General features: G+C 38.7%; 4 protein-coding genes across 9 annotated transcripts; 1 reads left to right on the plus strand and 3 right to left on the minus strand.

Moving 5' to 3' along the window:
- Positions 1 to 554: 554 nt before the first annotated feature.
- LOC131003573 (uncharacterized) lies at positions 555 to 3,538 on the minus strand. 3 transcript variants are annotated; one of them, XM_057930100.1, is made up of 5 exons: positions 3,379 to 3,538; positions 2,094 to 3,198; positions 1,886 to 1,939; positions 1,334 to 1,518; positions 555 to 878 (listed from the first exon to the last, which is right to left on the minus strand). In XM_057930100.1, the coding sequence occupies exons 2-5, from the start codon at positions 3,103 to 3,105 to the stop codon at positions 789 to 791; spliced, it is 1,341 nt and encodes a 446-aa protein (XP_057786083.1). In that variant the 5' UTR covers positions 3,106 to 3,198; positions 3,379 to 3,538; the 3' UTR covers positions 555 to 788. The 3 variants fall into 3 exon arrangements, with proteins under 3 accessions (XP_057786083.1, XP_057786085.1, XP_057786084.1); XM_057930102.1 differs by having other exon boundaries at positions 3,317 to 3,531; XM_057930101.1 differs by having other exon boundaries at positions 2,094 to 3,285; positions 3,379 to 3,530.
- A 2,002-nt stretch (positions 3,539 to 5,540) lies between these two features.
- On the plus strand, positions 5,541 to 7,059 carry LOC131003557 (uncharacterized). The gene is made up of 2 exons (XM_057930072.1): positions 5,541 to 6,344; positions 6,472 to 7,059. Exons 1-2 carry the CDS (start codon positions 5,541 to 5,543, stop codon positions 7,057 to 7,059), a joined length of 1,392 nt encoding a protein of 463 aa, XP_057786055.1.
- Positions 7,060 to 8,323: 1,264 nt separating this feature from the next.
- LOC131003564 (protein ALTERED PHOSPHATE STARVATION RESPONSE 1-like) lies at positions 8,324 to 12,446 on the minus strand. Of its 4 annotated transcripts, XM_057930082.1 has the most exons (7): positions 12,371 to 12,446; positions 12,161 to 12,201; positions 10,849 to 11,977; positions 10,669 to 10,746; positions 10,169 to 10,368; positions 9,295 to 9,518; positions 8,324 to 9,165 (listed from the first exon to the last, which is right to left on the minus strand). In XM_057930082.1, exons 3-7 carry the CDS (start codon positions 11,813 to 11,815, stop codon positions 8,496 to 8,498), a joined length of 2,139 nt encoding a protein of 712 aa, XP_057786065.1. In that variant the 5' UTR covers positions 11,816 to 11,977; positions 12,161 to 12,201; positions 12,371 to 12,446; the 3' UTR covers positions 8,324 to 8,495. The 4 variants fall into 4 exon arrangements, with proteins under 4 accessions (XP_057786065.1, XP_057786066.1, XP_057786067.1 ...); XM_057930083.1 differs by lacking the exon at positions 12,371 to 12,446 and having other exon boundaries at positions 12,161 to 12,361; XM_057930084.1 differs by lacking the exon at positions 12,371 to 12,446 and having other exon boundaries at positions 10,849 to 11,983; positions 12,161 to 12,361.
- A 4,804-nt stretch (positions 12,447 to 17,250) lies between these two features.
- On the minus strand, positions 17,251 to 21,384 carry LOC131003558 (uncharacterized). Its single transcript, XM_057930074.1, has one exon. It carries the CDS (start codon positions 21,382 to 21,384, stop codon positions 17,251 to 17,253), a length of 4,134 nt encoding a protein of 1,377 aa, XP_057786057.1.
- Positions 21,385 to 23,437: the final 2,053 nt, after the last annotated feature.

Here is a 23,437-nt window from a genome sequence, read left to right on the forward strand (position 1 = left end):
TTATAAAATCTGTAGGCCCCCTCTGTGAGTCTACTTATGCCTATAAAAAAGGGTTAATAATCCATATCTAAATATGACTAGCCTAGCGATTGGTCCAAATAAATGAACTTACAAGTTGAGGTTGCCTCCTCTGCTAGAGACGAGGTTAGGAGTTGAAATCCTTTCCATCTGTAGAAGGATTCAGTGTTTTTGGACAACCACAAATGAATCAATGCTAAATCAAGAGTCAACTATGGTTGGGAAATCTAGTTCTGCAGTTGAGAGTGGAATCGTTTCCAGTGGGATGCAATAACTGGGAGAGGATTCCCATTGTAGATATTTGATTGTATGCCTAACTTAACCATTTTCATAGGATTTTTAAATGTATATCAGCACAATGAATGAAGGTTCAAATCTAAACTGGAATTAGGCCTTGCTCAACCTTCATGCACTTAAAAACAACATTTCAAGGAAGAAAAATATACCATTTACTCATATGTACTTACAAACAGAGCTAATAAAAATATGCATACACTGTGAAACTTCAACCTAAGTTATAGGACACGAAAATAACATGAAGACGAGAATTCACAAACTATAATCAATTGTAACTAGTATTCCAGATTAAATTTACTGAATAACAATAGAAACAACAAAGAAGATATTTTAGTATTTTTACATATATGAAGTACCACAAAAATCCTATCTAAAGTACCACAATGAAATGTTGGCTTCGGTAATAAATGATAAGAGCAAGAATAAAAACAATAAAGCACATCTTACAGAAATTTCGAGTCTTCATAACAGCCTTAATGCTTTTCTGACAGCTTAGCCCTAATCAATTCCATCTCAGCTTTGCATTTGTCTTTTAGATTGTTCAGTGGCAATAGACTAGCTTCCTGCGACAGGCAATGGATAATTCACTGACACATGCTTTCACAGTTTCAAATAAGTAATAACTGATGAGGCTGATCCGAATGCATTCATCTTTGTACGTGGGCAGGCTACATGCATCATGCATGTACATACAACAGCCACAGGCAGAAAAGAACCTAAAAATAAAATCAAGTACGGTTCCAGAGATATAAGCCACCATTTAGCGTTCCCCCTTTCTTTTTTCATATTGAGTTATGGTTTATAATCAAGGAATAATGATTAATGCAGTAAAGAAAACCAATACTTTGTATTCTAACCATCAAATAAGATTGGAATAATCATTTAATTTCTAACTACCACCTAAATGTCAAGCGTCTTCACTTTCAGAAAATGTAACATGCCTTGTAAGGTATGATTATAACTTGATAAAATGGCTTTCATCAAAGACGGGATAAGGAAAATATATAAGGGGGCTTACAAGCTGATTACTCTCTGCTTCCCATATGTCTGACATATGCTGAAAGAGAGATCTCCACTGATTCGTCAGATGAGATTCCATTTTAGAGGCTCTAGTGACGCTTTCAGCACCATGTTTCTCGTTGACCTTGATCCTGTAACTTCTTTCAGCCAATATGCTAGCATCTTTTTGACTCTTTTTCAAGGCTAAGAAAGTTCGAAACAAGTGATATTTCAAAAACGAATAAAGTAGATTGCAATTGTAGAAATTTGACCGGTTGTCGTTTTCTGCTAATAAGATCACGTTTTATTGACACATTATATGGTTTAAGCTTAAAAATATAGTTAGGGGAGTTTACTTTGAGTGATAGGATAGATTGACAAAACATAGGATTGAGTATTGAAGGATAAGATGATCAAACAAGTTCAAAATTAATCAATCCTTTAAAGTAAATGGTAAAATTAGCTTGGATTATTTTTATCTTTCTTAGCGCTCAAAGTAACGTCCCCCTTAAGAGAAACGAAATTAGTACTAATCACTGTTAACTTCTAACTATAAGATACTCTAACTCACCTGATAATCGAGCCTTAATGTCCTTCTGATGGAGGTCCAACCACAAATCTTGGGCTGGTTATCAAAACAAAATGCATAGTTTAGATAGTTATTTATTAAAGCTAAAAGATCAGTACACTCAGCAAAGTTAAAGTCCGATAAGAATATCTCACAATTATTGAAACTCAACTACATACACAACCATAAAGCAAAATAACTGGTGCCAAACCTTTTGTGCAGAAAGAACAAGAACAAGCATCGATAGCATTACTCCCCACGGTCATAAGAGCACATTCATCCTCCTTCAGTTCATTGGATTTATCTATTCCAAATACTCTAGATTCCTGAGACTGAGGCAGGACTGTGCAATCAATGGATCCTGACTGGCTCAGGATAAAATTGTCAGCATTATGATCATCCAAATGATTATGGTGGTCATTGATATCACTCTGAGTGCCTTCAGGACTTATGTTCTCTTCTCCATCGTGAAGAAAATCGGTACCAGTTTCACTCACTGTCCGTGAAGTGTCAGCATGAGAACTCTCACCCAACTCATTATTACCTTCCGTGTTAACGGACTGAATAGCATCATGCATGCCAAAATCAAGACTGGAGCACCTGTTTTCATTAGCTACTTCGGCAGCTCCTGAAATCTTGTTTTCCTTCAATGAGTCTAACGGGCTATAACCATCAGCTTCCTTGGCCACAGAATTCAAACCCTCCCCTCCAAGATTTGCCAAATTAGGATCTACGCGATTCTGGCCAGCTACCTCGTCAACCCTTGGAAGACTATTCTTGGAAAGCTCGGACTTGCCACAACCGTCACTCGAGTCATTATCAACAACTTCCAACTCATTAATACTCACAGTAACAGTATTTGCTCCCCTAAGATCCAAAATCTTGTGTTTATAACTACCAGCATTAAATTTCAAGTTGCCAATTACATCATTTTTCCCCTTCAAACTATGAACTCTTTCACTACCATCATACAAATTAGGCTCCCTATTTTCAACGGGTATTTTGGAGAGACCAGATATAACATTGCCTTTCAAAGAATTAATCTCAGAACATGGGCGAGGCGAAGCACAAATTCGCTTGACTGTATCTTTATCATTGAAATCCAAACTCCTTCCCCCATCCTTCTCTTTCCCTGAAAACCCCCTTTTACCATTCCGGTTCGTAACATCACCTAGAACGGGCCTCGACCTACTCTGCCCACGAGATACACTCCCGTCAGCCATAACCAAAATTTCGCAACCTAATCTTACAACCCTCGCCTCCCTATCCAAAATTTCCCAAGCCTCAACGAACTCTCAGCATCCTGATTCACAAACCTAGAAAAACGAATATCCCAATCCCTTATCACCAAAAATAATTATAACAATAATTTGATGCACATCACTAGGTTTAGGTCAATTGAACTGCGAGCAGAAAGAGAGAGAGAAAAAAAACCTTGAATAAATGTAAAAACGCAATTACAGCTAAGAATGACGCGTCTGTAATAATTAACTGACCTAAACCTTGTAGAAGAGTTATATGGAGATTTTGCGTCAGCAGGTTCCCAATCCGGAGAAGAAGAGGAGCAGTGGGAAATTGTTGAGTGTAGAAAAGGGCAGAGAGAGAGAGAGAGAGGTCCCCGCCTTAATCTTTTGAATTCTGAAATTTGGGCGCGGTCGTAACTTTTGCTTTTTCTCCATAAAACATGGTTTTGTATTTTTCCCTTTTTTCTAGATGGAAAAACACTTTCACTATATTTTATTACTCCCCCGTCCACCAATTCAAGGCCTACTTGCCTTTTTGGTCCGTCCGCAAAAACAAGGCCTACCTATTTTTGGTAAGTTTTTATTCATTATTTAATCAAAAAAGTCAAAGATTCTTTACAAAAAAGTGGGACCCTTTCTCCACTCAACTAATAAAAATACATTTTTTCTTAAAAAGTGGGACCATTTCTCCACTCAACTAATAAAAATACATTTTTTCTTAAAACCCGTATTTTTTCATTTAGGCCTTTAATTGGTGGACGGAGGGAGTATTATATTCTCAAATAAGTACACTCCCTATCCTAAAAAAATTATCATCCCTCCCATTATAAATGGCACAAATTTTTTGGGCATAAACTAAGAAGAAATGTATAAAAATTGACTATCATTTATGAAATAGATCACTTGTAATAGTATAATTCAAAATTAAATATATGTCATTTTTAATGAAACGAATGGAGTAATTCTTAATGAAGTACAATAAAAATACTAACTTAACTTGGTCTTATTGCACCCACAACATTATTGATTTTTATTTGGTACTATTTTTAGTCATTTATACACATCAGATAAATGTTGTACATCAATCATTAGTAGGCATATAACCTTAAATGATCTTGTCTAGCAACTGCATTATAATTAATTGTTTGCATTTAATACATTTTTAACCCAAAATTTTTTACACATTCCACTATCAATAAAGAAATTGTACGGCTTTAAAAAGAAAATGATAAATATCACTTTAATTCTCAAATTATTTTGATATTATTAATTATATTTTAAATTTAGTAAAAAAAATACATTTTAAACTATTAATTTTATATCATTACTTTACGTCCACTTTTCGGCTTCCAAAAATAGATGTGATTTGTTGAATGCCACTATATATTTATAATTTTCTTAACTTACACAACACAAAACAACATCAATTTGTGCGTTACTAATTGATGATTTAATAACTATTCTTAAGAAATTTTCAATAACTATGGCATGAGGTAACATCATTTTGTGTAATGTAAGTTACAAAAATCTATACTATATTAAAAATCGAGTTTTCAATTTGAAATCAATTTCAAATTAATTTTAAAATTGAGTGACAATTTTGTAGTTATAATAAAATTGAAGGTTTATGTTTAAACTATATATTTTTCTTTTTATTTTTATTTCTTTAACTTCTTATTTGTTGTTACATTTTTTCCAAAATTGTGAAATTCGATTAATTATAAAATATTTAAAATGTATATCAAATTAAAGATCATGATAAGAGCTTTAATATGACACTCCCTCCGTCCACGAAAAAACTTCTTATGAGAGAGTGGCACGCGTTTTAAGAAAAAGATTATTAGGTGTATTGAGAATGAGGAAAAAGTTGTTGAGTGTATTGGGAGTGGTGAAAATGTGTTATACTCCCTCCGTCCCAATAAACTTGTCCCCTTTCTTTTCGGCACGGAGATTAAGGAGTGTTGAATTAGTGTTGTAAAATAAGAAGACCCACATGTTTAACAAAAAGTAAGTAAATCTTAATTATTCTTGTGTTTGACTTAAATAAAAATTGACTGACTTTTTTTAAAATTAAAAATTCAATTTCATTTTAAATTCATTATTTTAATTTTAATTTTAATTCTGTTTTAGTAGGTACCGAAAATTAAAATGCAACACTACTACTCTTTAAGTCAGAAAGTGACAGAATTTAAGGAACCCAATTCTTTGGGTTGTTGACCGAAAAAAACAGGAGGGAAATGTAAAGCAACAATCTGAAAATTTTCATTAAACCAAAAAGTTTCAGATTTCCCACCAAAATTCATCACTACCATTCTATAAAGTCTGCCATTCTTCCAAAAGCCTATTACACTTCAAATTCTTCAACATTGTGGCAGCCTACTTGGACCACAACAAAACATTCAAAAAAAGAAAAAATGGGGCGCAAAGATCTAACAACGGGAGCGAGAAACTCAATAGTGCAGTTCGTGCTCGAAGACAGCCATGGTGGGAAGCCAAAACGGGGAAGAATGCAGGCTGCTGCCGTCAAGTTCGGCGTTTGCCGTCGGACGGTGACTCGGCTATGGAACGCTGCAAAAAAACAACAAAATCAAGGTGAGCATATGCATTCAATCAGTGGAAAAATAGGCAAAATAAGGCGCAAGAGAGTTGAAATAGATCTTCAATTAATTTCAACATTGGAGCTAAGCAAAAGATCAACCATTCGGAGGCTAGCAACTGGAATAAATTGCAGCAAGAGCACAGTTGGGCGATGGATAAGTAGGGGTTTGATCAAGGCTCATACTAGTGCGATAAGACCCGACTTAACAGCCCCTAACAAGTTGCTACGTCTAAAGTTTTCTCTTGAAGCAATCGAGTATGATAGAATACTGAAGGTGCTTCAATTCAAGAGTATGCACAACACGGTGCATATCGATGAGAAATGGTTTTACATAACCAAAGCAAATCACCGGTTTTATTTGACACCCGGAGAGGCCGAACCACACAGGACTTGCAAGTCAAAGAAGTTCATCACGAAAGTGATGTTCATGTGCGCTGTGTGCAGGCCCTTGATAGCAGAAGATGGGACTGTGCTTTTTGATGGGAAAATAGGCATCTTCCCATTTACAGAATATGTACCAGCCAAGAGAAACAGCAAAAACAGGGAGGCAGGTACTCTGGAGCAAAAGCCCATTCAATCAATCACCAAGGAAGTAATAAAGGACTGCATTATTAACAAGGTAGTAATTTTACATGAAAGATGTCATGTATGTCACTCAACGATGCTATGTATTCAATTAACATGTGTTTTAGATAGGATGTTCATTACTTAGGGGCTGAACATCTCATTTAAATGTATGTTGGCAGATTATTCCTGCCATAAAGGCCAAGTGGCCACAATTTGCAAGTAGGGTGATCTTTATTCAACAAGACAACGCGAAGCCTCACATTAAAGATAGTGATCCAGATTTTAGAAAGGCTGCCAGCTCAGATGGGTTTGACATAAAGATTGTTCATCAACCACCCAATTCACCGGATACCAACATTAATGATCTTGGTTGGTTTAGGGCCATTCAAAGCCTACAAACTGAATCAGTTTGTACCAACGTAGATACACTAGTGGAGGCAGTGAAGAGTTCATTTGATGAACTATCTCCTACAACACTCAACAAGGTTTTCTTAAGCCTTCAAGGTTGTTTGACTGAAATTCTAAAGGTGAAAGGCCAAAACTGCTACAAAATCCCTCATATGAAGAAAGGATCACTTATTAGGCAGGGAGAACTACCAATCAACTTACAAGTTCCACATGATTTAGTTAAAGAGGCAATTAACTATCTCATGGAGAATGGAATTGTAAGTGGCATGGATCATCTAAGGAATGCACTTGGCATAAGTTCAATTTCCTTAGATGAAATTGAATACCAAATGAATGGTTTGGGTATTCAAGTTGCATGAATAGAAGTGTTATGGAGGCTGCCACATAATGGTTTAGTGTAAGTTTTTGTAAAGAAATTGATGTAATGCAGCTGTACTTTGGAAGAATAGAAGTGCAATGGAGGCTGCCACATAATGGTTTAGTGTAAGTTTTTGTAAAGAAATTGATGTAATGCAGCTGTACTTTGGAAGAATAGAAGTGCAATGGAGGCTGCCACATAATGGTTTAGTGTAAGTTTTTGTAAAGAAATTGATGTAATGCAGGCTGCCTTCTTATTGAAATGTATTTTCAGTTTTTTTTAACCTTAGACATTGTACATATGGGCACACACCAACCTATTGCACTACACATGGGCACACACCAACATATTGCAGCATAAACTTAGCCACACATGAGCACACACCATCATATGTAAGCATATAGGGCACACACCAACATATGTAAGCATATTAGGGGCTGTAAGTCTATATTTTCAGTTACTATTAGTTCATCATAGGTTTTTGAACATAAAATAACTCTATGAGCGTCATCATCTCAAACATGCTAACCAACGCCCAACAAGTGAAATAAGTAGGAAGTTTTTTTGTGGACGTCCCAAAAAGGAAAGATAGGAAGTTCTTTCATGGACGGAGGGAGTATATTTTATGAAAATATTTGATTTAAAATGTAAAAATTAAATTTGTTTAAATACTAAAGTTTTATAAATTTCTGTCTCCTCTCTCATCTTTTTTGAATAAATATATTTTTAATTCTTTTTAATTAGTATATAATTTTAAATTTTTAACTTATTTTTTGTTTTTATTTTTCATAATATCAAATTTTATAATTGTCAATTCTTTTTTATTTTTTTAATATTCAACTCAAATTAATTTTTTATTATATTTATAAGTATAATAATTGAATTATTATTAATTTTATATAAATATAAAAATTAAAAATGTTTTCCCCTGCATTGCACGGGATGCAAATGCTAGTAATAATTTAAAATACACTATGACATAGGACAAATCACGTCAATTTTACGAAATTGAAAAATAGACGTAGAGTAGACTTAAATAAATAAATAAATAATCGACAGTTCAAGATTTAAAAAAAAATGTTTCCGATAATTTGAATATAATTAATAGTATAAAAATTACTTGAAATTTGAAGTAGTATTTACACAAAAGAAAACTAAAATAAAGTAATATCATGGCTTCATAAAGAATAGTATACTATAGAAAATAAAAAGTTCGAAACTCAAACCAAATCAAAGGAATTCCCCAAAAGAAGAAAACTCGAAACTGAAGAAATTCAACCAATAATAAATACTTCACGGCCTCACCATCAAAACAAGAGATTTTTGCGAACATTATCTCTTAAAAATTGCCTATTTCTTGATAAAAGCTTTTCCCAGAAAGCACAATGATTTACAGATTATATCTACCTTCATCCATATATAGAATTTGGAACACTTTCAAATGCTATAAGATCTTGGTGGTGCTTTGTAGTTCTCATACGCATTACGAGCCGTATCACATTTCTGCCAAATATCTTCACACATCTTCACCGAAGCCTCGGAGAATTTTGTCAGCCTATCAAGAACCTTTGTCAAACTTGGCTGCACGCAGCTTATGTGCGATGGTCTGTCCCCATCCTTGTCTTCTTCGGCTTTACCGTCTGCTTCGTCATTCTGGGACTCGCCCGTGTTCCCTGTCTTGCGCGGCTCTTCCGACTGGTTTCTGACCGAGCGACGTAGGTCGCCCAGGAAGGCTTTGATTGCATCACTGACTTCTTGGGATGGCAGAGATTTGATCCCAGCTGACCAGTCCCGACAGAGGACGAAGATGGATGGTGCCAGGGAGCGTCGTGGGGGAGCCTCTCCCCGTCTGCCCTTTCGTTCTCGTGGTTGAAGAATGCAGTTCTGTAGCCAGCTGTTGAGAGCTTCCACGTAAGACGTGTAGCTGTTGATCCAGTCCGCAAAGCTTAAGCCAAAGTACTCCACCTCATCTTGGAGCTGGTTTATGATCTGCCGTTGCGTCTCGCCTAGTGGCGCTACTGCCGAGCTCTTGGTGTGGTAAGCTAACGAGATGGTGATGTACTGTGAATGATGGCATTCGAGCATGGCTTTCCACATTGTTGTCAGTCTGCCAATGAAAGTCAACATTATAATCAAGAATGGCTTTGAATGACAAAGAACAAGTTCAATGTGAACCAAGGCACATGATGGTTATAACTAGAAATCTTCGGATCGCGAAATGAAAAATGTATCTTACCCTTGAATAAGTTCACGGAGCTGTGGGAGCAGCTCTTCGTCCCGCATTTTCTCTATCCGTTTTGATATTGAATCAACGGCATGGAGCGCCACCCTAATTCTTGAGTGGAGATCTTTCACAGCTGCCCGAGTTTTGTCGATTACTTGAGGGCTAAGATCCTTGGCAAATTGATGTCGGAGCTGGTCACACTTACGATCATATTCTCTCTGTATGGACTCACTAGCCTACAAAGACCGAATTCAGGACTGATATCCAAAAATTAAAGAAAAGAAGATGGCAGCTTTCAGCCATCACATTTATGGGATGGGATGCTCAGTCAGACCCAATGCTTTCATGGGGCTTCAAAATCATAATTGATGGCAAAAATACTTACAATCAAGTCAAACATGAAAGATAAAGCAGTTTTAAATGTTGTGCAAATAAGTTATTTAGAAAGTTAACATGTCAGTATTTCATGATTTGGTGGAGAGCAGCAAATTGATCAGAAATGATACTTGAAAATGCACCTACTGGATGTGCAACTTTTAATATCACAAAATGATAATAAAATTTTCAGTTTCTGTAATATTCGTAGACCGTAGTTAACCCCTCTTTTCACTTGCAGGTTAAGCGAGATGCATTAGATATAAAGGGGGAAAAAGGTTATATTTAGACAGGCACGGGACCCATATCCAGTTTTTAAAGTAGTGAAACAAGAATTCTACTCTTCCAACTAAATTATCAATACATTATTCGTAGTGAGGTTACTGTAAACAATGCAGAAAACTGTGTATATGTAATAAAAGCTGAAATGCAATTTGGAATACTCAATCATCGAAGGAAGAAATGTATACTCAAACATAAATCATATGACAAGTAGGAGTTGATCAGGTACCTTCACTTCATCATATAATTTTCTTTCCCATGCATAGAGTCTATCAAGCGTGGAAGAGTGACTTCCAGAAATCATGCAGAACTCGTCAATGTATTCACTTCCACTATCATCATCATCTTTCATTGCAAGAGGATTCCTAGAAGAGGAAGATTTTGATGATGTCGTACGTTTCCAAGTGATCACCTTGGTAACAATTTGATCTGACATTTGTAACATATGTTAAGGAGTTAGAATATCGGCATTTAGTATTGTGCGTTATGGATTGGTTCTAAAGATTAACATTTCAATAAAATGAAACAAGATTCCTAACTTCAGTCCATGATATTTTACATGAGGTTAAGGAAATTTGACAGAACTGACCATAATTGAAATAACTCACCATGACACCACATAATATTTTACAGATTACAAGTACGAATAATGCGCAATTATGATCAACTCCAAGAAGCATTGCAATAGAAAATCATTTATATAAAAGCTCTTGCTTTAAACATGCATACCATCAGATATATTAGCACTTCCACCTTGGCAACAACCTACTCCAAAAGAGGTCAAATAAAGTGAGGCTGATGAAGCACCTAAAAACACAGAACTGCATTATTAATTCTCAGATACAACACAGGAAAAGCAAGTCAAATTCTCTGGGACATCACATTTTGGCATAAAAAGAAGTTCATTACCTCTGGCCTCAGCATACCCAACATGGATTTTGTTGGCCTCGAGCATTCTTGAGACCTCCCTTCCTGATTCAGAAGCTCTAAAGAATCGACTATCGATGTCCTTAATGCTAGAGAGAAAATCTTTGGCCCTGTGTGTAATAAACTCAGAAGGATCCTCCCTTTCAGCACATATATCATTCTCCACCACAGATTTGTTCGTCCTCGAATTCGATTGTCCCACAGGTGTCTTACCAGCTACTTTGCCTCTCGATCCACTCACCTCTTTCCCAACGGCCATATCCTTCACTTCACCCTCAACCCTTTGCTGACTATTCTCAGCTGCCAATCTCCCATTTCCATTTGTAGGACTCTCCAATTTGGGAGTCATGGACCCCTCGCGTTCATAAATCCCATTACCTCTACTAAAATCAAACTCCTTCTTGCCAGAATCTCCATACATTCCGGCATCATCAGTGTCAAGATTCCCATCTTGCCCCGGAAACCGAAAGCTCTCATCAGCAGGGTCAAAGTAATCCCAACCGGAGTCATCAGGAGGCGGAGGAGGTGGCGGAGGCATTGAAAATTCGCCTTCCTCAACAAAGGAATTCCTCGTATTCAATCTAACAGTCAATGCAGTAGCCCCACTGGACCTCATATAACTAACTCTAGCCGTAGAGAGGGGGCTCCCATTGAGCACCGGTGAATCCGAGACACCACCGAGGTGAGAGGGAGAGGGGGAAGGATACGACGAGTGCGAGGGGGTTTTATCGAGCTCGGTGGCTGAAGCAGACAGAGAGGTTTCCACCAACACCTCAGCCTCTGCAAACCTCCTAAGGGCAATGCCTAGGTTTCTAAGAGACTGAACATACGATACATGTGCAGCTGCTAAAGCATACCTAGAATCAATCGCTTGTTTGATGAACTTTTTCCTTTCTCTACACAACTTCAAAGCACTACTCCTCTCACCTTTTGAATTCGTTATACCCATCCTTTTCCACCCCAAAATCAAATGATCTAACCTAATTGATAGCAATAGCCCTTTAAACCCTCACAAAACCACCACATTTGAATGTCCCACCATTTCTACAAGCGGAAAGATAAAACAGCACCAATCCTGAGTACTTCTCAAAATTTCCTCTTTCCCCAAAACCTTCACCTCAATAAAAGCAAAAAATGAAAGAAAAAAAAAAAAAAACCGCTCAGTTTCAACTTGCGCCACAGTTCTGGACAAGTGAAGAAGAATTAATCCTACAACTACAAGTAACCAAAAAAGAAAAATAATGTAGATTGGCAAATGAACAACTCAAGTCTGAAATCATGCACATAAGCTCACCTTTTTGCAGAAGAGCTGGTTTGAGAGAGAGGGCAATGCCGCTGAAATGATGAGAGAGAAAGAGGTCAGTACAGTTTTGAGAGAGAGGCGCATGGGAATGCGTGCGAATGTTAATCCAACACTAATTCTCCCTATATGTTCAATTAATACTACAATTATACGGTTACACAGAGGAACATGTCCAACTTCCAATTGAAAAGCACGTACTACCTTTTCTTTTCTTGCTCTTTTTGAGTGGGTTGAATTCTTTTCTATATTTTTTGTAGCAGAAAAATGATTCAAGAAAACCTGTGATCGATTTTTCTGTACGCTTCGATTTATCTGTTTGCTACATCTGTTTCAAAATAAAATAAAATGGGCCTTATTATTTATTGCAGATTATATTGATTAATGCCTGTATAAAATAGATTAACGCAGTAGCCAAAAGTATTATCAGCATTTATCATTAATCTTGCAGAAAAATATGCATGTGACGAAAATGCCCCTAGGTTTCTAACGGCTCCCCCCTCTCTATTGTACAGCACAACCATTTATAGCAGGCACAAAGCAATGAATGTCTGATGACCCTCGTCCCATATTACGTGTATTTTCACCACAAAATAAAAAAGTTACATTGAATCATGAAAATTATTAGTCATATAAATTTTATGGTCATTAAATAACCAGAAATTCATGCCTAAATTCTGCATTTATGTTATAGACCAGATCTGCTCAAATATTCCATTTTTGTTTTTTAAGTGGTGAATCTTAATTTAAAGTTGTAGGTGATGAATATGCAAAGTATATCTGACCCCCTCTAACATTATTTATAAATCTTAGATTCCTAAGCATCAAATATTACTTTTTTCTGCAGCTTTAGTCTTTAGATTATATACATTTTCCGTTTGGTATTATGCTGTTCTTTTAATATATTATTACGTGTAATATGATAAGCACATATAATTATAGTTGTGTTTCAACAGACAAATATACAGTTTTTATTAGGACACAAACACCTCAAAAAAAAAAAAAATAGGGCGCAAATAAATATTGCACATATTATAATTTTATTATTAATCTATCACTATCAATATACATTCATTTATAAGTTATTCTACGATTTATATAGTGGCAAACAAAAAACAGGGCCGATGCATATGTATTTTCGTCTTGTATGACTAGGATTCCATACTTAATTAATCAATCTGAAAAGCTTGATAAAGGAGTATAAAATAAAGGGCAAATGTGCACATACCCCCTGGACTACACCCCTCTATAGCTTTACCCCCTCCCCCACTCGGTCAAAGGGCGTTGACCTCCCTATAGTCTCGGAAAAAGGGTGCAAAAAACACCCCGCCCCAAACGGATGTTTAACGTTGCTTTTCCCTTTTTTTGTTTTTTTAGTCCCTGTGGGCCCCGCCCCAACCAGCCTTCAACGGTCATCTTCTTAGAATTAGGGTTTAAATACGAAGAACCCTAATTTACCAATGCATTTGACACAAATTGAGAGAAATCGGCGAGAATTCGTGCAATTAGCTTAGGGTTTGTTGATGATATTTGGATTCGAGCTATTAACATGAGTTGGAACTCAGGATTCGGGTCTTCCTCGTCGCAAAGTCGACGGCAGATGGTGAACGACGATGAGGTTAGGTATTGTCGTTGCAAATGTGAAGGGAAGAAGTTGAAAGCTACGAGAATGACCTCATGGACGGACGACAACCCGGGGAGAAGGTTTTATGGGTGTCGAAATTGGAAAGTACATCACTTGTTCATGATTCGTTTGGTTTTTGTTTAAAAAATTAGAATTAATACTTATTTGTTGAATTTGCAGACCCAAAATTGTGGTTTTTTCGAATGGTACGATGAACCATTGTGTGAGAGAGCACGGGATGTTATAAACGAGTTGAAGAAGGAAAACATGAATCTTCTAAAGATGCATGAAAGTTCGAAGTCCCCCATTGATTTTGAAGTTGAAATTGGCTATCTTTGCTCAGCAATTGCAAGTTGGAAAGAAGAATCAAGAGGTCTTAGAAGGAGAAGTCGTCTTCTTTTCATGTTTTTGATCATTTCTTGGTTTGTAATAATCAAACTTGTTATATAGCATGAATGTAGGTATTAGATGCTTGAATGTAGGTATTAGATGCTTTGATCATTGTTAATGTATGTTTCTTTTTGTGAAATGAATGCAATCAATTTCAGAAGTGTTATAATTCTTCTCTCTTGGATAAGTGCCTACACTGCATATATGTATGTTATGATTTGAAATTCAAAAACAAAATAGAATTCAGAATTGCCATGGATAAGAAAGCATAATTGACATGGATAATTCCTTCTTGTTTCTGAATTTCATTCCCAAAAATTGACATGTTTAATCCCAAAAGCTGTTGACATGTTTAATCCCAAAAAACAGAACTCAGAATTCAGAATTGAGAACTATCATCCAAAAAACAAAAAACAAAGTAATCCACAAAGGCCTAGCAAAACAATGTGATTTCAACTGTTGTTTGTCGATCCACCAGTTGAGACAACATTCTTTCCTCTTGGACTTCTTCGGAGGATGGTTTCTGCTCCACAACCTCTGTCTTATTTCTTAGGGCTTTGAATGGAGTCCCTTGATGCTTCTTGACCTTCACTGATCCTCCAGTGGATGAGCCTTCTCCTATCTTTCTCTTTTGCTTCCTTATTTGTGCTTCATTTGGTATTGGGAATTTTGTATTGTGATCTGCCTCCTTTGGTGTGCCTTCATCAATCACCATTGATTGTGATCCTCCGTGTTGTAACAATACAATAAAAGAGTTGCTTATGTTGTTGACAATTGAAATTCAGTGATAAGAAAGGATTGAATGTTGAAACTTACATTTAGTGTCTGCTTTCATGTCTCTAGATTCACATGTAGACCCATTCCACTCACTGAATTTGCCCTCTTCTTTGAACCCTTTGTAGATGTTGAAGCTTGTGATTGGTGTTGTAACTACATTCAAAAGTAAGCAAAGTAAGTGCATAGATCATGACATGATATTCAATTTGAAGATTGGCTTAGGATAAACCTGTTTTGGCCTTTTAGGGCAAGTGTGTTTCTTGTGTTGTGTACTTCCACATAGGCTGCAATGTTGAATCTTACCAACCCTTGACAGTTTATGTTTGAACTTCGGCTCATTTGGAGCTCTGACCCTGTTCTTCTTTGGCCTTCCCACCATTTTCTCAATTGGTAGAGGCTCAATGAAATCTTCAAGTATCTTTGACTCCCAAAACTTCACACCAGGTATAGGCTGAATAGCATGCTCATAACATTTCTTATACTTTGAACTATGGTACCAATCACTCATGACAGATAATGGGTCCAGTGAACTAGAATAGAAGGCAGCAATGGCATGAGGGCAAGGGATTCCACTCAAATCCCACATCCTACAACTGCATTTCTTAGTATCTACAAATATTATGTGCTTGTCTTCACCATCACTGACCTCTTACCCATAGTCACCATTCCAAATAACATTACATTGCATAGAAGCTTCCTTGTTTGCCTCAAACAATTTCATTGCTTTAGGACACCATTATGTTTTGTGATCAACAAGTCCCTTCCTATCTCTTATCCTAGTCATTACTAGCATCCTAATATCTTCTAGCATTGAAATTATTGGCTTATGTCTAGCATCAGCAATACTGGAATTAAATGACTCACTTGTGTTGTTGTCAACCATGTATGTGGAATTATTTGATCAAGTTACTTTTGTTATTTCAGTTTGGTCTGAAACCCTGTTATGCCCATAAGTGAGTTGTGGTCAGAACAATCAGAAACAAAACTCCTTTTTAGTGACACCCTTGCAGGAGAGATAACTGCTCAGTTCTCTGTGGATTCGACTCTAGACTTACTACTAGCTAACCTAGTTGTCGACACAAGATAAATTTATTTGCACGAAGCTCAAACGACGGCTTCGTCATTGAGACATATCAATAAAAAAATAAAATTATAATTTTGCGGGACGGATAAGTATATGCTATACTAGTCAAATTGTAATAAATTTGATTCTTAAAAATTAAAATAGTAAAAAAAATACGATCAAAATCAATATTTATAACGATCGAATTTTCGATCATTATTCGGTCGTTAAAGTTTAACTTGTTAATGTTTCGAACGATCATGCAAATAAAGACATATCAAATAGATCGTTAACCGTGTTAACAACTGTTTTCTTCGATTTTAAAGCCGCATTTTCTGGTAGTATAAGACTTTTGTTACATGCATTTGATACTTCTTTTGTTCCCTAAAATTGTATTTATTTTATTTTTCATACATTCTTTTCTAATTTTAAACATTATTCTATATATAATTAAATAGTTTTATCTTTAACACGAGACTCTTTTTTCACTATTATTTATTATAACCAAAACAATAATATTCTTAATATAGAACTCATTCTCCACTAGCTATTATTACATTCAATAATTTTTTATAAAAATTCATATAAAAAGATTCTCCTCATAATTTTAAAGGATAGAGTGAGTATATTATATAGTAAGTTAATTAAGATTGAAGTTTGTGCTTGCTATATATAGCAAATTCACACGCAACCGTTCTAAACGTGGGCCTATTTTATGCCATACACTAATTTTCTTAGATGGTTCAAAATTCTAGGCTTGGCCATATATTTCCATGTAAATAATAAATTACTGTTTTATGGAAAAAGTAAATGATAAATTACTTATTGACAGATTTCTAGTTTCCTGTTCCTATTTTAACTGGGACATCGATACACTAACACAAAAAATTCTGAACATGAATTTTTTTATTATTAAAAGCGGCATTTTATAAAAGAGAAAACAAAGGAAGAACAAACCCATGAAGGCACAGAGACGCCAACTATGGGACGAGTCTCGTTAAAACCTTCCTACGAGCGAGTCGTCGTAGCAAGGAAAAAGAGTACTTGACAAGAGCAGAACAAAAAAGCAAACGAGCGGAAGGAAACATTTCAGGAACTCCGGCCTCACCATCGTTCCCAAGTAAATCCGGCTCAAACAAACAAAAGACAAAGACCAAAGAACCCAAGCAGCCATGAAGCAGACCAAGACGGGCACGAAACAACAACAATCACAAGCACCCCTAACGGGACTTAGATGCGACGAAGATGACTATGGCTCGCGATGTCTCGGATGACAGCGTCGTCAATGACCTCAATCCCATTGCTCCAAAAACCCTCTTGTCTCGCAGGGTTTGCCATAATGTCCGCCACAACGTTCCCCTCCCGATAAATATGCGAAACCCGAAAAGTGATCTCATGTAAGCGAGCTAGCGTCTCCTTCCAATAACTGATGAAACGCCAAGGAACCTCCATCGATCGCTGCTGTAGGAGACTAACAACATATGAGGAGTCCGCCTCGAGCCAGAGCTTGTGCCATCCTCGGTTATAAGCTATCGCAATGGCAGTGATCGCAGCAAGCAGCTCGGCTTCAAAAGCGAAGCCCGATCCTCCCTTTGTGTGGAAACACCCCTGAACAGTTGCAGCGTGGTCTCTGAACACTCCACCACCAGCAATTAAACCCGGTGAGCCGGACGCAGAGCCGTCCGTATTTACTTTGATCCAACCAATATCCGGCGGCCACCAATGCACAGATAAGAATTCCGGCGGAGGTGCAGGCCGAGAAGAAACCCCAATGGATCGTAAAGTGAGGTAATCGTTCCATTCATTGGCCATGAAGCCGAGCTTCAACGGCAATGCCTCGGCTTCCTTGAAAGCCGTCTTTATGAAGCTCAGAACCTTTATGGCAGTAAAAGCCTGATCGTCAAAGATGCATGCATTCCTGCTAGTCCAAATCATCCAAATAGCGCTTAGAATTCCAATCTTCCACAATCTTCCCAGAAGAGAGCTAAAATTCATATTCCACGCCATGACCAAAAAACTCTGAACGTCAAGGCAGTCAAGCAGATGCAATTGCCTAAACCAGCCAAGAAAGGCTTGCCAAATCGGAATCACCCTAGAACATCCCCAGAAAGTGTGATTAATAGATTCCGCAGCAGTAAGGCAAATCGGACAAGCATTGGGAACAATGAGCCCCTGCCTAATCATGCAATCAATCGTAGGAAGCCTCCCATGAATGAGTCTCCAGCAGACAATGGAGCGGCGTATAGGAACAGCCGGATCCCAGATCCACTTCCCCCAAACAACTTTGGGGTATCTATGTGATATATTGGCGAAAGCCAACGAGGAAGTAACATCTCCGCGCAAAGAGGCCTTCCAAAAGCGCTCATCATGCCCATCTCCCAAATGAATAAGAAGTATATCGCACACAATTTCAGGGAAATTATCAACAAAGTTTTCAGAGAAATGCCACTTGCCATCAAAGAAGTAATCTGAAATTGGCTGCTGTAATAAACCCCATAAAAAGGCAGGAATGCCAAGTTTATCACGAATCCTATACCCCAACCAATCATCAAGCCAAAAGAGGGTGTACCGCCCGTTCCCCACCATGACATAAGAGTCATCCACCAGTACATTAATTTCATGCTTAACACCTATCCAGATCGAGGAGTTTGCCACATTCTCTTTGGCATAGCCCTGCGGATTGAGATAACGAGAAGATAGGGTTTTGTGTGCAAAGGAATTACCTTTTATCATATTCCAAGCCAGCTTCATTAGAAAGCTCTTGTTCATTAAAGTAAACGAGCGTATCCCCAATCCACCCTCCTCCTTAATGGCGCAGCATCTGCTCCATTTTACCGAACAAGAAGGCTTTTGCTCTGTGTTCCCCGTCCAAATAAAGTTTCTGCATTTTCGATCCAGCTCAAAAAGAAGCGACTTTGGCCAGCTGTAAACCATCATAGTGTGAGTTAAGGAACTTTGAATGACAGAATTGACAAGGCAAATTCGGCCAGCCATCGAAAGATGCAAACCCGCCCATCTTGAAAACTTATGAATAATTTTATCTTTGATGCTTGTGAGATGAGAAGCCCTTGGCTTCCCCACAAATAACGGCGCTCCCAGGTAAGTAATATGATCATTCCCCTGAGTGAAATTCAAGACCTGATTTATTCCACGCTTCATAGACGAGGAAACTCCCTTCGCAAAGTATATGCGTGATTTCTCCAAGCTGCAAACTTGTCCAGACAGCTCCCCATAGTACTCCAGAATATGTTTTATCGTTTTAGCATTACGAATGGAAGCCCTGCAAAAAATGAGAATATCATCGGCATAGAGAAGATGAGTTGGGAACAACATCGATCTACAAAAGCTCATGGGAGTTAGGCGACGAGCAGCGACACAATTCAAGATCAGGTGACTAAGCATGTCTTCGGCGATGCCAAAGATAATAGGAGAAAGAGGATCTCCTTGTCTGACCCCTCTAGTGCAAGCAAAATAACCACTGAGATGTCCATTGTAAAGAATGGAAATTCTAGCCGAGCTAAAAATGATGGAAATCCATTGAATGAATCTTTCATGGAAGCCCAAAACACGAAAAACCTTGAGAATGAAATCCCAGTTCATGGTGTCAAATGCTTTCTTGATATCAATCTTGCAAGCCATGTTCGCGCTTCGATTAGTGCGATTCATGCAGTTGAAGCCTTCTGAACCAAGCATGATGCAATCATGGATAGACCGACCGCTGATAAAGCCAAATTGATTCTGAGAAACAATATCAGAAGCAACTCTGTTGAGCCTGACCGCTAAAACTTTAGAGATGATTTTAAAGAAGAAATTGGAAAGGATGATCGGCCTTAGGTCAGAGACCGAAGACACCGCCTCTGCCTTAGGAATCAGCACCAGAGTATTAGCATTGCAACCATCGGGGAGAAAAGAATTTAGGAAGAAACAACGCACAACACGGATTATATATTCCTTAATAATATCCCAACAGTGATGAAAGAACACCCCTGAGAACCCATCCGGCCCCGGAGCGCTGGAAGCATCCATGCTGCGAACAGTAGCAGCGATTTCCTCATCAGAAGGAATATCAATCAAGCACCTATTATGTGCCTCGTTGACCTGCATGTCAATGTTTGCTTCCAAATCCACCAAATCCACACTGGTGGCAGCTCCTTGCGAAAAAAGAGCAGTAAAATGTTCCACAATGTGACGCTCAATAGCTGACTGCTCATAAACCATGTCACCCTCAAAGTTGAGATGATTAATGACCATACCCGATTTCCTATTCCGAAGCGCCTTATGGAAAAAAGTCGTGTTTCTATCACCATCTTGAAGCCACTTGACCCGACTTTGCTGCTGAAGTTGTACGTTCTTTCTGGTAAGCATCGTGTTTATAGCAGCTTGCTTAGTTACTTCCTCATCAAAGTTATCATCCGTGTACCCTTCCCTTGAAATACGCGCCTGAACAGAAGCAAGCTCCTCCTGAGCTTCAGCTAACTTAGCATCAAGGTTGCCAAAGGTAGTTCTGTTCCATTCCCTTAGCACACTTTTTAATCTTTTCAACTTTATCATAACCTTAAAGATCGGGCAAGGAGTGTAAGTCACGGCATCCCAGGAGTCCCGCACAAGATCAAGAAAACCAGCGTGGTCCATCCACAAATGCTGGAATCGGAACGGCCTTTTTCCAGGAGCAAAACGAGATTTGCATTGAAGCACAATGGCTGAATGGTCCGACGTAAGCCTTGGCAAAACATGAGAATTAACAAAATCCCAAAGATTATCGAAAGAAGAAGAAATAAGAGCTCTATCCAGAAGAGTTTCCACATGATTGGGTAAAAACCTTCTGCCCGACCAGGAAAATTGCAGACCCGAGGAGGAGGGCTCCAGAAAACCCGTGTCATCGATGAACCTGCAAAAATCCGCACAAGAACTTCTAGAAGGGAGAACCGTGCTGAGACGATCGTGAGCTCCTTTCACAGCATTAAAGTCACCAATAAAAACCGTGTTTCCATCAATATAATTAAGAAGGTCAGCCCAGAGATTCCTTCTGAGAACTGCATCATTGGCACCATGAATAACAGCAACCCGAAAACAAAGATTCTGCCAAGTACAATTAGAAACAACCACCTGATCTGAAGAGAATAGAATGGTAGTGGCAACAGCAGGCTGGGCCAAAAACCAAATGTTAGATCGCCGCGGCAATCTACAATTCTGGTGGCGAGGCGTGAGATTCAGAGATTGCCAGAAACTCATCTGAATTTTGCGAAACTTTGATTTGGGCTCAATGATGCCCAAAATCAATGGAGAAAAGGAACGACAATGCTCCTTGAGAAGTCGTTTAGACTCGTCCGTAAGTCCTCGGACATTCCAAACGAGAAGATTCATCAGAAAAGAGATTAAAAATCTGGCGATGGGGTGTCCCCCATCTCCATTTCAGCAGCCCAGCTCTTAGTTGCCATATTATGCATGGTGCGAATACTCGGCGTATCCGGATGCTCAACCACAAAATCATGAACTTGGTGTCCCAAATCAATAGATTTTCGAAGTCTGTTCTTAATAGAATCTGTGGCTGGAGTGTGAATGCTTCTCCCACCTCGTCCACTTCCTGGCGGCCGCCCACGACCCCGCTTTGCAGCAGCATGATTGGCATCCTTAGGAATTTCTTTAAAAAAAGATTCAAGTCTCTGAATCTTCATGGCATTCTCAAGCGCTAAAGCTTTTAGATCGGTCTCCTGTATCGTCCCTTCTTTAAAAGTAAGCACTTCTTCCATCATCTCCCTTGTAGAATCATTCACCGTTCCTGTAGTAAGCGTTTCAGTAGAGGACTTGTCAAGTTCATTGACATTTTCAACATTTGCAGTTTCGTGATTATTCAAATATTTTGCAGGCACCAAGATTTTTCCAAGCATATCAGGCCCAGAGATAGCATTCCGATTTTCCTGTATAGACTCAAGTTGATAGTCACCTGTGTCTTCAGCTTCACCAGCATCCCGTTCGTCGATCGTTTTTTCTGCTATGTCCTGCAATTGCTGATCTGTCACAACTTCTTTTGGTTGCCAAGCAGCCGCCGCTCCTTGCTGCTGCACAACCTTCTGCTGTTCATTATTAGTGATAGCAACTCCAAGCGTGTCCTGCTTAGGTGGGTCATTCTTCCCCTTAGCGTTGACGTTCTCCGCTCTATCCCTTGCTCGACGACACTTATCAGTCGAATGACTTGTGATCTTACATACAGTGCAGAAAGCAGGAAGATTTTCATAACTGAATTCCACATATAAGGAACTATCATCTTCATCAATCATTACATACTCACGAAGGGGTAAAGACATATCAATTTCAATCAAAACCCTCGCGTAATGTCCTACTTCTCCAACCGCCGATGAAGCGTCAATTTTTAAAGGAGATCCGAGATACCTACCAATTGCGGAAATAACTTCCGGATGCCAAAGCTCGATGGGAAGGTAATAAATGCGAACCCAAACCTGTGCCAACGCTGAGGCTTCCTTGTAAGGATTAAACTTTGGAACCCATTCACGTAGTCTAAATTGACCTCCAGAAATTTCTTGAGTCAAAGTTTTCTTAACTATCTTCTTCTCATCCATCGATCCAAATTTCAACGTAAAATACCCTTTGCCCATGGGTATTAGTTGCCACTCATTTGGAACTTGCCAGAGTCGCTGCAGTTCCGCCTTTAGCTCGTGCGCCATACGTGGCTTGATCCCTTTGCGAAGTATCAATCTTCCAATAAGAGCATGCTTAAAGTCAGCCACCCGCTGCTTGTAAAATTCCTTGGGTATCATGAGCGTGTCCACGCCATTGATCTTGCTTGTGTTTAGGGCTTGAAATCTGTGAGCGGGGACATCTGGCTTGCGCGGTCGAGGAGTGACAGCAGCAGCGTAGGTTTCTGGTTGCTTAGCGGTCTGCTCCACCGTTCTATCATCAGTATTCCCAACTGGAACAAATTCATTCGGTTGCTTGTCACCAATCATCGAAGACGTTGGGAGCAGTTGTGATGAACTGGCCTTGTGCGGTTGAGAGCCACCCTTGTTCGGTGAGAAATTGTTCGAAACGGGTGGGAGGTTGAGCGCCGATCGATCATGTTCGCCACGAGGCAGGTGGTCGCCGGAATCCATATGTGCTTGCGTCGTGAAGTTGCTAGAGTTTCATCACCTTCTGATCTCCGACGAAGACGGCCTTCCGGAGGCGGACACGTGATGGCAGCGAGAGGTGCTGGGCCGCCGTGGACCGGTGGCCGTGAGAATGACGTGGGAGCGACTGGGAGTAGATGTAGATCTGAAAAAAAAAATCACCGAAGTTGGAAGGCTTAACCGGATGTGAGCTCGAAGCTGTTCGCTTCCCTGTCGCGAGAGATCCCCGCGGGAGATCCCCTCTGATCTCCGACGAAGACGCCCCTCCGGAGGCGGAGCGCTTGATGGAAGAG

The sequence above is a fragment of the Salvia miltiorrhiza genome, unplaced genomic scaffold, assembly GCF_028751815.1.
Source record: "Salvia miltiorrhiza cultivar Shanhuang (shh) unplaced genomic scaffold, IMPLAD_Smil_shh original_scaffold_220:::fragment_1, whole genome shotgun sequence".
Taxonomy (NCBI): Eukaryota; Viridiplantae; Streptophyta; class Magnoliopsida; order Lamiales; family Lamiaceae; genus Salvia; species Salvia miltiorrhiza.